Below are 14,972 nucleotides of genomic sequence, written 5' to 3'. Positions count from 1 at the left end.
ACTGTGACCCTGGACCACAACCAGTCACAGGAGTCCATTAAAACAAAAAATTGAGATCGACACATCTGACAACTCAAGCTTTCCATTGATGTATGGTTTGTTAGGACAATATTTGGCTGAAATACCATTTGAAAACGAGGTGCAAAAAAGTTTTCCAAACAAAGTGCTCAGAAATTTATATTACTAAAAAAAAAAAAAAAAAAAATCATTTTTGGTATTATGGTATGAAACTTAATACATCTGCACAGAACATCTTTATCCAAATGATTTTTGCAATTAAAAAAAAAAACATTTTTGGCTATTGCTACTTGGGACTAATTTTGTGGGGTCACAATTATTTTTGCAGCTCAAAGATGAGTCTTTCAGGTTTGAATGACATGAGGGTGAGTAATGACAATGTTTAGGTGCACCGTCCCTTTAAATAAACTTGTATATTCACAGTTGTCACAGGCCTAGCAGCAGACGTCAAACATGGCAGCCAACTACAATTCTAGCCAAGTCTAAAAGCAAAACTTCAGCTTTTAAATCTGTTAATTTAGGGTAAGTAAAATGCACTCTTAAGTCAAAGCTTAGAATAAAAGACTAAAAGGAGCATGCATGATTAAGTTTACAAAAGCAGCAAAGGCATGAATAAAAGCCCTCTGGATAGTGCAATCACTATTGTTCACGCAAATACCCTAGTTTGACCTCTAAAACCATACGGCATAATTGGAACAGTTACTTCATACAAGAGAACACACTAGGCCAAAAGATTCTTTAAACCAAAAAGATTTATTGACGAATTAACAAACTCGCTGAACTGACAGGTCTGAGGAATGTCCAAAACAGTTAACATGGTCTTCAAGACCAGGACGCTTCTGCAGAACCAGGTGATGGAAAACCAAATCCTCATTTAGAAGACAGCAGGCCTCATAGATGGTGGATGAGTGGAGCTTTAGTTGGGCTTCCAGCAGACTCTTGCCAAGGAGATTGAAGTGGAGGAACAATCAGCTTCAGCGAACAGGGTCCAGCTTACTTTGACCTCTGCCTCATCTTTCTCCTTTTACGCTTCAGCCTAAAAGAAACATGGACGCAGTCATTTCATGCTCATCCCAATGCAGGAAGGAACTAAGACGCAGTTCAAATGGATAAACTTACCTGCGCATACGCTTCTTTCGCCACTACAAGAAGAACACAACCATTAATAAACCGGAATTGATTAAGCAGTTGTAACGAACATTGCAATTCACTATAATCACACATGCGCATTAGAGACTGGCGCCTTCGACTATTGTCATATGCAGCATGGCCTTTCAGGCGGAATACTTAAGCAAACAAAGAGCAATACATCGACAATACTATGATAAACCACAACTTCACCAATGCGAGTAAGTAAGTTTAAAAAAAAAAAAAAAAAAAAAAAAATAGGCAGCGACTGCAAACTCAACGTGGTCACAATATTCCCTGCGACAGTGTTAGCGGGCTAACATTAGCATAGTAGGCCCAGAGTATAAATGTCCCAACAAAACGTAAAACTAAATCTCTGCATTGATTTGATTCTGCATGGTTAAAGATAAAACTAAAGTAAACGCCTACAAATAGTTTAAATGCTGTAACGTAATAAACACTGCATTGCCAGTAGGATGCTATCAAGACTAGCCCAACAACAAGAAAGTCTATTTAACACATAAATGAAAAATGTACTTACCTTCGCTCTCATGATGAGAAGATGGTTCTGTAAATAAAAAGATAAAGTTAGAGTTGTCGATGGATGGTGCGTAAATGTCTTGGATTGCTATGGATTGTATGAGATGGTAACACAATGTCAGCGGATGCAACTTCCTCACCTCGTCAAGCGATAGCAACAACTCCAAGAGAACGTCATGTGGGAGACGGGCTCTTTTATACACCCCGGTTGCGTCATTTTTCAGCGACTATAAAAAGAAACGTGCTACACCTGTTAATGTTATAATTTTACATTTTAATCAATTTTACTTGTGGTCAATTTTTTTTTCACGTGTTCACAGTTTATTTTGGCTGATTTTTTTGAAGTTATTTATGTGACGCACAAGCAGAATTTATAGGACTTGTCTGAAATAAAAAGTACAATTAAATTAAAATGTATTTTAAAGTTATTTTGTAATATAGACCCACAACTACTTAGATACTATTATTAGTTATATAAATTTATAATTAATTTTAAACTAAATAATTTAATTCAATATGCCTCTTTAGCCTACTTAGGGGTTTGATTTACCAGCTCATTTTATTGAGTTTGACATGGACGACACACTGTGTTTTATAAGAGAAAATAGCGAAACATTCAAAAACAGTTTTGCCATTTCTCGATATCAAATACAACGGACAAACATGGCTCCTCTCACATAACTGCTTTTATTTATTGTTAAGTCTTACTTTTACTTAATTATGTATGCATGTATGTACCAGGAGCACCTTAAAAACACAAATTCCTCGTGTGTTTTCGCACACTTGACGAATAAAGCTAATTCCTTTTTTTTTCTCAATTCGCAACCTGTGGTAGGCTATACATTAAGCATTTCACATGAATTTTGCGAACAGAAATAACGAGTCCTTAAACAAAAGTTCTTCTGTGGCACTATCTGCTTCTCATCCTTATCAAATGAACCAGATTAGCATATTATTTCTGTGAGAGGTTTCCTCAATTTTCTACCAAGGTATTGCAAGTTCTTATACGTGTCTGGTGGGACGCATGGTTACATGTGGTTTGCTACTGTCCTTCCTGTCGCACTTTCTTATGCGTCTTACATTACAGACCCTGTGGTCACATCTGCAGTCTTCATGCCTCCCTGCAGGCAGGTCTATTGCATGTTCACACAAGAGAGCAGGACCCTTGGACATCTTTATTCTGGTGTTTACCAGTCAGTAGAAAGGTCTCTTCATTTTACTAAATTATTATAACTGTGATTTAGTAATCTTCTTAAATGCATTCCGCAAGTAAACCGTTGCATCCTAAGGACTGTTCCACAGGTGTTTGTTTATAATGAATTGAACAAATAATATTATAATATTTCGCAGTAAAGATCTGTAAAGTTTGTTTGGGTTGTACACAATTACAGTATCCTGCAAAAGGGTCATTTGTTTAATAAATTTAATATCTTGTACAGTGGTGGCCAAAATGATTAAAACTCTAGTATTTTCTCCAGCTAAAAATGGTTTTAAATCAATTATTTATATCTTTTGCTGTAGTGTGTCAGTAGAAAATATCAGTTTACATTTCTAAACATTAATTGTGCATTAATTGTAATAATCCAGTGAGATTTTTGTTTGCACAAGGAGTCTGACAACAGCCAGTGCTCCACACAGAGATCTGATCTCCTCCTCATCATCCAGTCTGTCTGGAATGACATGAAGAAACAGAACAAACTGAGACAGACTAAATCCAAAAGAACTGTGACAAAGTCTCCAAGATGCTTCAAGAAACCTACCTGCAAATCTACAGTAGGCCTACTGTTAAAAGTTTTAGGCACTTGTGTAAAAATGCTGTAAAACAATGATGCCGGATTTTCTTTATCAACTAATTTAAATTAACCAAATTAAATCAACATTTGGTGTGACCATCCTTTGCATTTAAAGCAGCTTTTTCCCTATATGTGCACTTGCAGTTTTTCAGTTAGCTAGCAGGTAGGTTTTTTGAAGCATCTTGAAGACGTTGTGACAGTTCTGCTGGATTTAGTCTGTCTCAGTTTGTTCTGTTTCTTCATGTCATTCCAGACAGACTGGATGATGGTGAGATTCGATGTGTGTGGAGCACTGGCTGTTGTCAAATTCCTTGTGCAAACAAAATTCTATTTCCCACTGACACACTACAGCAAAAGATAAAAACTACTGACTTAAACACGTTTTTTTTTTTTTTTTTAGCTGGTGAAAATACTAGTGTTCTAATCATTTTGGCCACTATTGTATAACATACAATTCATTTCACCTACCAGTCATTTACCTGCAATTTATTAGGTAAAGGCTTTTTCATGTCGATGTCCAGTGGGCACACGTAGTATTTGGGCACCTAGACCGCTCTTAAAATGTTATCCATGTTGCACAAACACACTTTTTGAGCAAAAATTTAACAAAAAAATCAGTTTATACAACTGAAACCTAAGCATTTCGTAGTTTAATAAGTAGTAAATAAGTAGATATATGTTGCTATTTAAAACAGTGATTTTCTATTTTAATATATTCTAAAATAAATTTATTTCTGTGATCCAAAGCTGATTTTTCAGCATCATTACTCCTGCCTTTAGTGTCACGGTCTTTCAGAAATCATTCTAATATCCTGCTTTATATATTTTTTGGAATCTGTGATACTTTTTTTTTTAGGATACTTTGATGAATAAAAAGTTAAAAGGAACAGAACTTATTATTATATAGAAATTGTTTCTAATAACGTAAGTCTTTACTATCACTTTTTATAGAATAAAAGTATTAATTTCTTTCAAACAAAGAAAACGACCAAATGTACTGACCCTAAACGTTGAACAATAGTGTATATTATTACAAAATAAATGCTGTTTTTCACCCTTTTATTCATCCAATAATCATGAAAAAAGTATTGGAAAGATTCTAGAATGATCATGTGACACTGAAGACTGTTGCTGACTGATGCTGAAAATTCAGCTTTGCATCACAGGAATGTATTCTATTTTAGAGTCTTTTAAAACAGAAAACAACTATTTTAAATGGCAATGATATTTGACAATATTACTGATTTTTCTGTATCTTTAATCAAATAAACAGTCTTGATGAGCAGAAAAGACTTCTTTCAAAAACATAAAATCTGCATGAATAGCAGTGTAGCACAACAGATTGTGATATTTAAGTGTTTAAATTGAAACAAACCAGGCTTTGATGCATATATTGGCTAATTAAATTTATTAGATGTACGCTTATAAAATGGCAGGATAATTTCAGTCAGTTTAGTCAATAAACAATGGTTTCAGAAGTCAAGACCAATAAGCTGAGAGGAAGATCTACATCGAAACAGACTCTGGAAAAGCATTTTCATAATTCGGGAAGTACTAGAAAACGAATGCTGAATGTCATCTAACAGAAATCAAAGCTTACCAAATTGATTAACAGTGCTTCCATTGTAGTTGTTTTGCCATATTTAAGTTGTAGTGAGGCAGTTACCACTCCAAAGACTCATTACAGGTCACCAATACAAATTATGATCATTTCCCAACTGACAGATATCAAACAGGGATCTCATCTGCATGGATATGAATGGCACTTTGTAGCGATACTGCCTAAACAGTGCCACCGTTAAACGTTTATTGTTCATGATGGCTTGTACAATGACAGAGAGGGTCAAAAGAAACCCAGCACTCGCCTCCTGTAAACACGGTTGGACAGTATCTACCTGCTCATCCGTATGCTCTCGGCTGCTCCGGAGAACAGCTTCGTTCAAAGACAACCAAACTTAAGTAAACTGCACAAACCCTGTAGCAGTCTTATATAACTAATGAGGAGGTATTCAAAAAGACAGAAGGCTTGGCCGGAAGGCCTCTCATTGGGGCAGGTCATAATTAGCTTTAACGGTTCTGTTCTTTGGGCTGTGCAGAGGCTCTGTCAGTCAGCTTGGTTGGCAGTGGGAGTCTATGCAGCAGCTTCGCTCTCAGCCTCCACTGGCTGTCCTGTGGCACTCTCCACATTTTTGGATGCCTAGGGAAAGAAAAATCATACAAATACGGTTTGATATTTACATATATTTTCATATTTCATTTAAGTGCCATTAGAAATTGGGAAAGCGGATGCTGACACAACAAACCTTCTTCTTCTTCTTCTTTTGTGCCTTGCGGCTGGCTGAGCTTTGCAACAGTGCCTGCAAATAAAAGAATAAAATCGTATCGTATAAAAAATGATTGCAATAAATCTTGCAAAAACCAACTGGAGAATTTCATTACGTAGAGCAGGTTTTTTTTTTTTTTTGCTAATGACCTTTAAATCTTTGTCCCTTGTCCATTTACTAAAATATATATTTTTTTAAAAAAATGACATTAATGAATAAAAGTAAATTATAGACAACATAAGTAAGGGTTGGGTTTTGGAGACAAATTTCTGAATTTGGTTCGATTTGATTCAATATTGATTATTTTGGATATATATTAGTACAATCCATGGTAAATTTTCTCAATAACAAAAAAAACAATTCATGGTGTAATCTATTTAAAAAATATACTATAATATTGAAAGTTAAAATTAATTAATTAACTAATTTTACACTGAATAAAGCTATTATTATATTATTTGTAATAGTTCTAATACTAACTTTACAACTACATAATTATGTTTTGAAATATGAACATTTAAATGTTGATAAATTGTTCACACATAAATTGCAACAGTAAAAACATAATGAATTTTATGGTCCATATAGTTTGCAAAATTGTACATCCAAGAGTTAATTTTTCTAGCTGACTAATGAGTTTATGGTGATATTGTTTACAAGCTGTTATATTGATGTCTTTCTGCGGTTGAAGCATGATATCTTTTTATTTTTGTTTCATAAAATCAAGAAATCTATATCTTTTTTTTAAACCAAGCCCCAGACAATGTAAATTTCAATATAATTTTGACAATATTTTAATATTGTTATAATAAAACTTTCATTTTTATACTTTAACAATTATTCATACTAATGTTCTTTCTACCTATTATTAGAATAATTACATATATACTAAAATAAAACAATCAATTCCCAACTAGTCCTTAAAAGGCACACACACACATTTTAATGTTTTTTAATGAAGTCTTTTCAGCTCACCAAGCCTGCATTTATTTGATCTAAAGTACAGCAAAAAAGTAAGATTTTTAAAATTTAAAATAACTGTTTTTGAATATATTTTAAAATGTAATTTATTCCTGTGATCAAAGCTAAATTTTCAGCATTATTACTCCAGTCTTCAGTTTCACATGATCCTTCAGAAATCATTCTAATATGCTGATTTTTTTGTTCAAGAAACATTAAACATTGATATTATTATTGTCAATATTTAAAACAGTTGAGTACATTTTATTCAGGATTCTTTGATGAACAGAAAGATCTTAAGATCAGCATATGTCTAAAAAAAAAAAAAGCTTTTGTAACATTATAACTCTATACCATTCAAAAGCTTAGAGTCTGTATTTTTTGGGGGGGGAAATAAATTATAGACATGAATACTTTTATTTATCAACAATGCTTTAAAATGATTAAATGTGATAAGACATTTATAATGTTAAAAAAGATTTCTATTTTAGATAAATCATGTTCTTCTGAAATTTCTAACCAAAAAAAACTGAAAAAAAAAAAAAAAATCTCAGCTGTTTTCAACAGTAATAATAAAAAAAAATCGAGCAGTAAATCAGAATATTAGAATGATTTCTGAAGGATCATGTGACTGGAGTAATGATGCTAAAAATTCTGCTTTGAAATCAAGATTTTATTTTATTTTATTTTAAATAGTAAAAATATTTAAAAATGTTTACTGTTTTGCTGTACTTTGGATCAAATAAATGCAGGCTTGGTAACCAGAAGAAACTTCTCCTCATGTAACTTCCATTCTAGTTATGTGTGAGCCACCAGAACCCTTCATTTTCTTACCTTGAGCTCTGGGTCTTGTATTTCATGCTCAGACTTGTAAAGCTCTGGATCAAAAGGTCCAGTGGTGATACGCAGAGGACCATTTGCCATGAGCATCACTGTGAATTTAAACTGCGCTACATATTCACCTTGAAAGAAAAGGAGATGAAGAGGAAACAGAAGGTTTGACAATGTGACTCTTGAGACTTTGCTGATGGCACCAAACTTCTAAAATAAGAACAGGTCTTTGACCTGGTCATGCGGCAAATGTGCTGGATGCGCTACTCTGAGCACTGGCGTGACAGGAAATTACTTTTCATTTTCATTTAGTGATTCGTTGCAAAACTTTAACCTTATCATCTTCATGCTTGGTTGAAGGTTTTACATATGAAAGTGAAATTTTATGACTGCAGTACTAATGCCTCACCTTCCTTCTCGTGCAGGACATTGAAGGGCTGAAGCAGCTCGTGTTTGGCACACTCAACCACACCCAGCCGAGCTTTACTCTCATCCTCAAATGCCCTGACAGAACAGACACCAGACCACACAAAGACAGAAAGACAAGGAGAGAGACACAAAGAAATGTGATGAGCAACAGAGGTGAATAGTGCACTTTCATATGAGATACTAGTAACTTCAAAGTCATACGTTTGACTGGAACTGAAATGCAGTTGAGGCCCTTGTTTGTCCTCAACAGTTTAACTGCCTGCTTTTCTTCAGAAAAGTCCTTCAGATCCCACAAATTCTTTGTTTTTTCAGCATTTTTGTGTGTTTGAATGCTTTCCAACAATGACTGTGATTTTGAGACCCATCTTTTCACACTAAGGACAACTAAGGGACTCAGAAGTAGTACAGAAGGTTCAAACACTCACTGATGCTCCAGAAGGAAAACAATGCATTAAGAGCCAGGGGTGTAAACTTTTGATCAGAATGAATGCGTGTACATTTTTCTTATTTTGCCTAAATATCTTTTTTTATTTTATTTAGTACTGCCATATCAGAAGCTACAGAAGATACTTACATGTTAAGAATAACCCTGATCTTCAAATTCAAAAGGTTCCCCCCCCCCAGCTTATAATGCATCGTGTTTCCTTCTGGAGCATCAGTGAGTGTTTCAACCTGCATATGAGTTCTTCAGTTGTCTTCAGTGTGAAAAGATATATCCCATAATCATAGTCAATGTTGGAAAGGGTTCAAATACACAAAAATGCTGAAAAACCAAAGAATTTGTGGGACCTAAAGAATTTTTCTGATGAAGAGTTGGCAGTTTAACTGTTCAGGACAAACAAGGGACTCATGAGCAACTATCTCTAAACAACAAAAAAACAGCTATGGATCATTTAAGTAACAACACAGTTTTAAGAATCAAACTTATAAAAACTTGAACGGGTCATTTTTATAAATTCAACTATTATTTTCTCTTTCTGGACTAAATGTAAACATCTTTTATATGAAATTTCTAAACCTAAAACGAATTACCTCAGAGTAAATGGCATGGCATCAAATCGCCGCTCAACCTCACTAAAGAACATCCTGGAGGTCTTCATTTTCAGGCCGTACTGCTTGCTGGGGTCTCGCTTGTAAACGGTGGTTCTCTGCCCGGAGTCTCTAGCCTGCAGAGAGAAAGAGATCAAGGTGATCAGCTATCTGTCGGATGTTAACAGCAGACATCGAGGGAACAGTTGACGTTGAGACGAGTCTTCACCTTTCCCTCTCCGGTGCTAATGAGCACGTCCACAGCGTACACCTCATGCACTTCAAATTCTGCCTTCTCATGGTCCTTCCTTAGAGCAGACAAGGACAGAGAGCATTTAGCTTAGGGAAACACTCAATCATCTTCGAAAACAATCTAGCGCTTCATTGTTCTGACTTTTGCTGGTCGGTGGGGTTCTGAATGATGGTCTTCTCTCCATCAATGATGTGCTGCTTCAACTGATGAGACAGCATGCCTGGGTAGAGAGACAGAAGGAGCTTTAAAAACCATGTTATGACGCTTCAATAGTGAGTGAGTCTAGGTTTCGGTCAGCTCACCCTCTATGGCCATGCATTTGAATGATTGGGCAATCTTGTTCCAGGCCTCTGTGACCTGAGAGTTCTGAGAAAAACAGAAAAACACCCGGCTGATCTATTACAATGTCCTAAATGCGTTTTAAACAGTTTGTGAATTACAGTGTCATTAAAAAAAAATACTACTAAGGTCATTTTATAATAGAGAATTTATTGCGACTTAAAAAAAAAAGATTAAATCATTAATCAGTGTTATTAATGAGTTTAAGAATTAGTTCTCATCCAGGCTGAAAATTTCCTTATAATTTACTCACCCCCACGTCATCCAAGATGTTCATGTCTTTCTTTCTTCCTTCAGTTGCATAAAAATTATGTTTTTTGAGAAAAACATTCCTGGAATGTTTTCCATATACTGGACTCCAATGAGACCCAATGGATTGAAGGTCCAAAATGCAGTTTTAAAGGGCTCTACACAATCCCAGGCAAGGAATAAGGGTCTTGCCTAGAGAAATGATCAGTCATTTTCTTACAAAAAAAAAAGACAATAAGTATATACTTCAACCACAAATGTTCTTCTTGCACTAGTTCTGTGAAGCGAGTACATCATCTGTGTGGAAAAAGTTAGGGGAAGGCAAAAAAACTAATTTCCTCCTCCAACTTAAAAATTGTCCAACATTGTTGTTTTACCTTTTTTTTGTAAAGGGTGTTTGACTTTCTTTGCAAACACTGGGTTGGTACTCCCTCCTACGTCACAAGTGTGTGATTACGTAAATGTGTGAGGTCGAAGTAGTGCAAGACAAGCCTTTGTGGTTAAAAAGTATATAAACTAGTATTTTTCTTAGACAATAACCATCGTTTCACTAGGTAAGACACTAATTCTTTGCCTGAGATTGCGTAAAGCCCTTTGAACCTGCATTGAAACTGCAATCTGCACCTTCAAACTGTTGACCACCATTAAAGTCCACTATATGGAGTAAAAGTCCTAGAAAGTTTTCCTCAAAAACCATCATTTCTTTTTGACTGAAGCAAAGAAAAACATGAACATCTTGGATGACATGGGGGATGTGTAAATTATCAGGAAATTCTCTCTCTGGAAGTGATCTTCTTTTTTAATTGCAGGACCGGAATGATTCTAACTAACCTGATTTCCAGGCTTAACCAGGCGAAGAGCAGCTTCTGCACACAGGTGGGCAGCTTTGATCACATCCGCTTTCCGTCCTGTCACAGGAGCATCCTAGAAGAACATCCTTGAAGTTAAGGGCACTTCTAACAGAATGAAAAATGAGAGTTGTGGCATTAACAACAAAGACAGACATACCTTGGTCACACCAACCACAAAGCTGTGAGCAACGTTGGAGATGAAGCCATCCACATGTACTCCAAGGTCACTGTAAAAAAACAGAATGCAGTAATGAGGAAATGGACTGATAAACAGATGAAAAAAAAAAAAATCAAACAGAAATAATACTCACATTTTAACCAAGTCACCATCTTTAATAGTATAGTCTGGATCGCTCTTCAGCGGTGAGAAGTGGCATACGCAGTTGTTCACAGACACACAAGTGGGAAAGGCAATCCCTGTCACACAAGAATAAAACATTTATCAATTTATTTCATATACAGTACTCATACGTTTGGAAACATTATGCTTTTTAAATATTTTTAATGAAGTCTCTTATACTACCAGTCAAACGTTTCGGACAGTAAGATTTTTTATGTTTTATTTATATTTGATCTAAAATACAGCAAAAGCAGTAATATTGTGAAATATTTTTACTATTTAAAATAACTGCTTTCAATTTAAATATATTTTAAAATGTATTTTTTTCCCCCCTGTTTTTAAAGCTACATTTTCAGCATTTAGTAAGGATTGGTCAAAAGTCATAATATAGACATTTATAGCATTACAAAAGATTTCTATTTCAGATAAATGCTGTTCTTCTGAACTTTCTATTAATCAAAGAAACCTGAACAAAATTATACTCAGCTGTTTTCAACAAAATAATAATATTAATAAATGTTTTTTGAGCAGCAAATCAGAATATTACAATGATTTCTGAAGGATCATGTGACTGGAGTGAATATGAATAGTATAGTAAATAGGAATAGTAAAAAATAGGACTTTTTTCTGTTTTTGTTTTTCTGTTCTGTTTGGTGAGCATAAGAATCTTCATTAAAACGTTTAGAAACCGCAAAGTTTCTTAACTTTTGAAAAGTACTTTTTATATAATAATTTATTTTTTTAAGCATAAAATACAATTATTCATTAACAAATATATTTCTTTTTAAATATACAATTTGTCAAATAAAAGAATTTTAAAAATATATTTTTTTAAAATGATAAAAATACATATTTAAAATGAATGATTAATGTTACATTTAAAATAATTGATTCAAGACTGTAATGACTATTTTATATATATATATATATATATATATATATATATATATATATATATATATATATATATATATATATATATACACACACACACACACACACACACACACATAAATTAAGAAGCATTCTTACCTTTCTTCATCTCTTTTTCCTTCTTGAAGACCTTGCCTGTTTCAGCAGTGATATAAGCGTCTCCTTTCTCGCACAGGCTGAGGACAGACACACCAGGCTTGGCTGCTTCGATGAGCACCTTCAAAGCCACTGAAAGAGAAAGAGATCTCACATTAAACAAAGTTTCCTAACTAAAAACATTTTGTAGCTCTCCCTAAAGCACTATGTAAAAAGACGTGGTCTGAGGAAGATCAATACACAAAAATTCAGTAAGCACTTCTAAAAAAGGGAAGAAATTGAACATTTCAGTAGCTAACACTTTGTCAGCACCTGCCATACTTACAGTGAAACAACAGAAAACGTTAGGCAGAATGACAGCGTCAGTCGCCATTCACTCTCATTGTAAGGAACAAGATGCAATGAAAGTGAACGGTGACTCAGGCTGTCAGTCACTTACATTCTGTCAAACATTTTCTTTTGTGGTTTATAGTCATACATGTTTAGAGTGACATGAGGGTAAGCCAATAATGACAGAATATAACTTTCTGGGTGAACAATTACTAAAAGTCGCTACGTTACAACTACAGCTAACTGGCTAACCCGCTAGCCGAATATTTATAAACATAAATAACGCACTTGAGATTACAAAACATCGGCTGCTGATGGTTGTCCATACGATTTCAAGTTAAGTCAAGTCAGAAAACCAGAAAAGACTGGCATCGATGTCTATCTCCCTACAGCTCGCAGACACATGGCCGAGCGCTGAGCTGTAGCGTTACCTCAGCTCGGTCAAATTCAACCCTTAATCACACATAAAGCTCCAGAATCGTTCTTACGGTTAGCTATGTCGGCCCCCATCTTGTACTTGGTGACCACCAAGTCATCAGCAATGGTGAGCTCTTGCTGGTCGTCGTCTCCTGACATGCTTGTCAGTGGTGGGATTCAAGAAGAGCTCGTAACTTTTTCCCTCGCTTCGCTTGCGGGATGATGGAGCACACAGCACGCTTCAGATCTCACAGCCTGCGCCAACAGCAGCCGTGGAAACGCGCAAGATGGCCGATTACTGCACCGCACTTCAAAATAAAAGTCGCAGACCTGCGGATAGACTGACAGAGTGATCTTTGCAGGAGCTAGAGGAAATATATTAATCATTTCTCGTCATAAATTTTCCAGCGTTTTACGTTGAAACAAATCATATTAGTATGGCAAGCCGTTTTAACATTTAATCTATTAACCGTAACGTTACTTGTATATATTTTTATCCTACTAGTACTAATTTTTTAGATACTAGTATGTTTTTCATGAAGTACTAGTACTTATTTATTAGCTACTAGGCCTTATTATTTAGGTGCTTTTGGTACTTGTACTATTAGTACGTTTTCAATAGTTCTTATTTATTAGATACTGGTAAGAATTACATACTTATTCATTAGATACTAATACCTATTAAAAAGATACTAGTACTTATTTCAATAGTACTATTGTTACTAGTAACAAATTTAAAAAGTTGCCATCTGTGGGGATCTAACTATTCAGTTTTGACTAGTATGTAACCTATTCCAGTTGTCTTAGTAAATAATTTTAATACTACTACTAGTAGTTATTTATTAGGTACTTATTTTTTTTTAGATAGGCTACTATTGCCTATTATTAGATACTAGAGCTTAATCATTAAATCTAAGTGTGTATTTATTACATAGTCTTACCTGTTAAATGGGTACTAGTTATTTTTATTACATTCTAGCATTTATCTGTTAGATACTAATACTTATTCATTAGGTAATAATCTGACCTATTAAATTGATACTAGTACTTATTCATTAGCTACTAGTATGTATTTAATAGTTACTAGTACATATTTAATAGTTACTAGTACGTATTCAAAGTGTTACTAGTAACATTTTTATTTTACTAGTAACATTTTTAACTGAACAAAACTGTGGCCATCTGAACAAGACATAAGATAAGACGAGAAAAAAAACAACTATTATGGCAAGCCATTTAACATTTATCTATTTTCATGCTACTAGTACTTATTTTTTAGATGCTAGTGTCTTTTCCATTAAGTACTAATACTATTCATTAGCTACTAGTGCATGTTCTTTAGGTACTAGTACCTTTTTAAGAGATACTAGTACTTATTCATCAGATACTAGTACTTATTTCAGTAGTGACTAGCACTTACTCTATTGTTACTAGTAACAATGACTTCTATGGGAATCTGTTATTGACATATCAACTATTTAGTTTGGACAAATATGTATTGCAATTGTGACAATTTTCATGCACTAGCAGTTATTTATTAGGTACTAGTACTTACAGTATTTTTAGATACTAGTACCTTAGATACTAGTACTTATTAGATAATTGAAGCTATTAAATATATACTAGTACTTATTTGTTACATACTAGTACTTTTTGATTAGCTACAAGTATTTATATAATAGTTACTAGTACACATTTATTAGATACTAGTACTTATTCAAAATGGTAATAGTAATTTTTTTATTTTACTAGTAGCATTTTAAATTGTACTCTACTTTGGCCATTTGGATTAGTCATAACATAAGAAGAGTAAAAAAGCAGATCTGACTAGTAAGATAAGAATTGTTACTAGTAATAAAGATACTAGTGTTTAATAAATAAGCACTAGTGTCTAATGAATGCTTACGGGTAATATTTAAAAAGATACTTGTCACTATTGGAATAATTACTAGTCATAGATTAATAGATGAAATCAAAAACAAAATAGCTACTACTACCTAAATGTTAAAACAGCTTGCCATAGTAAATCTAACGATTTATGGCTTATTTGATCTCTTTTCCAATTAATCTGTCATTTTTCTCTTTCAAAAACTGAAATACAAACAAAATCTT

General features: G+C 34.1%; 1 protein-coding gene and 1 long non-coding RNA gene across 2 annotated transcripts; both read right to left on the bottom strand.

Moving 5' to 3' along the window:
• Positions 1-752: 752 nt before the first annotated feature.
• LOC141291598 (uncharacterized) lies at positions 753-1,887 on the bottom strand. Its single transcript, XR_012340349.1, has 4 exons — positions 1,827-1,887; positions 1,688-1,714; positions 1,138-1,160; positions 753-1,054 (listed from the first exon to the last, which is right to left on the bottom strand). It is a non-coding gene; the product is annotated as an uncharacterized lncRNA (long non-coding RNA).
• A 2,985-nt stretch (positions 1,888-4,872) lies between these two features.
• pa2g4b (proliferation-associated 2G4, b) lies at positions 4,873-13,133 on the bottom strand. Its single transcript, XM_073823278.1, has 13 exons — positions 12,932-13,133; positions 12,117-12,245; positions 11,056-11,161; positions 10,902-10,971; positions 10,725-10,817; positions 9,608-9,671; positions 9,447-9,525; positions 9,282-9,360; positions 9,056-9,189; positions 8,004-8,098; positions 7,598-7,725; positions 5,783-5,836; positions 4,873-5,676 (listed from the first exon to the last, which is right to left on the bottom strand). The coding sequence occupies exons 1-13, from the start codon at positions 13,017-13,019 to the stop codon at positions 5,611-5,613; spliced, it is 1,185 nt and encodes a 394-aa protein (XP_073679379.1). The 5' UTR covers positions 13,020-13,133; the 3' UTR covers positions 4,873-5,610.
• Between the last annotated feature and the right edge of the window lie 1,839 nt (positions 13,134-14,972).

Source organism: Garra rufa, chromosome 18 (assembly GCF_049309525.1).
Source record: "Garra rufa chromosome 18, GarRuf1.0, whole genome shotgun sequence".
Lineage (NCBI taxonomy): Eukaryota > Metazoa > Chordata > Actinopteri > Cypriniformes > Cyprinidae > Garra > Garra rufa.
The sequence above is the reverse complement of the archived record's forward strand: the minus strand, read 5'-3'. Positions and strand labels throughout refer to the sequence as shown.

Excerpts from the sequence above, each read along its gene's own strand:
- pa2g4b (XM_073823278.1), bottom strand. The coding sequence starts at position 13,019 with ATGTCAGGAGACGACGACCAGCAAGAGCTCACCATTGCTGATGACTTG. Across the intron at positions 12,246-12,931 it reads GGGGGCCGACATAGCTAACC|TGGCTTTGAAGGTGCTCATC; the intron begins GTAAGAACGATT and ends TTTCTCTTTCAG. Across the intron at positions 7,726-8,003 it reads TGTCCTGCACGAGAAGGAAG|GTGAATATGTAGCGCAGTTT; the intron begins GTGAGGCATTAG and ends TTTTCTTTCAAG.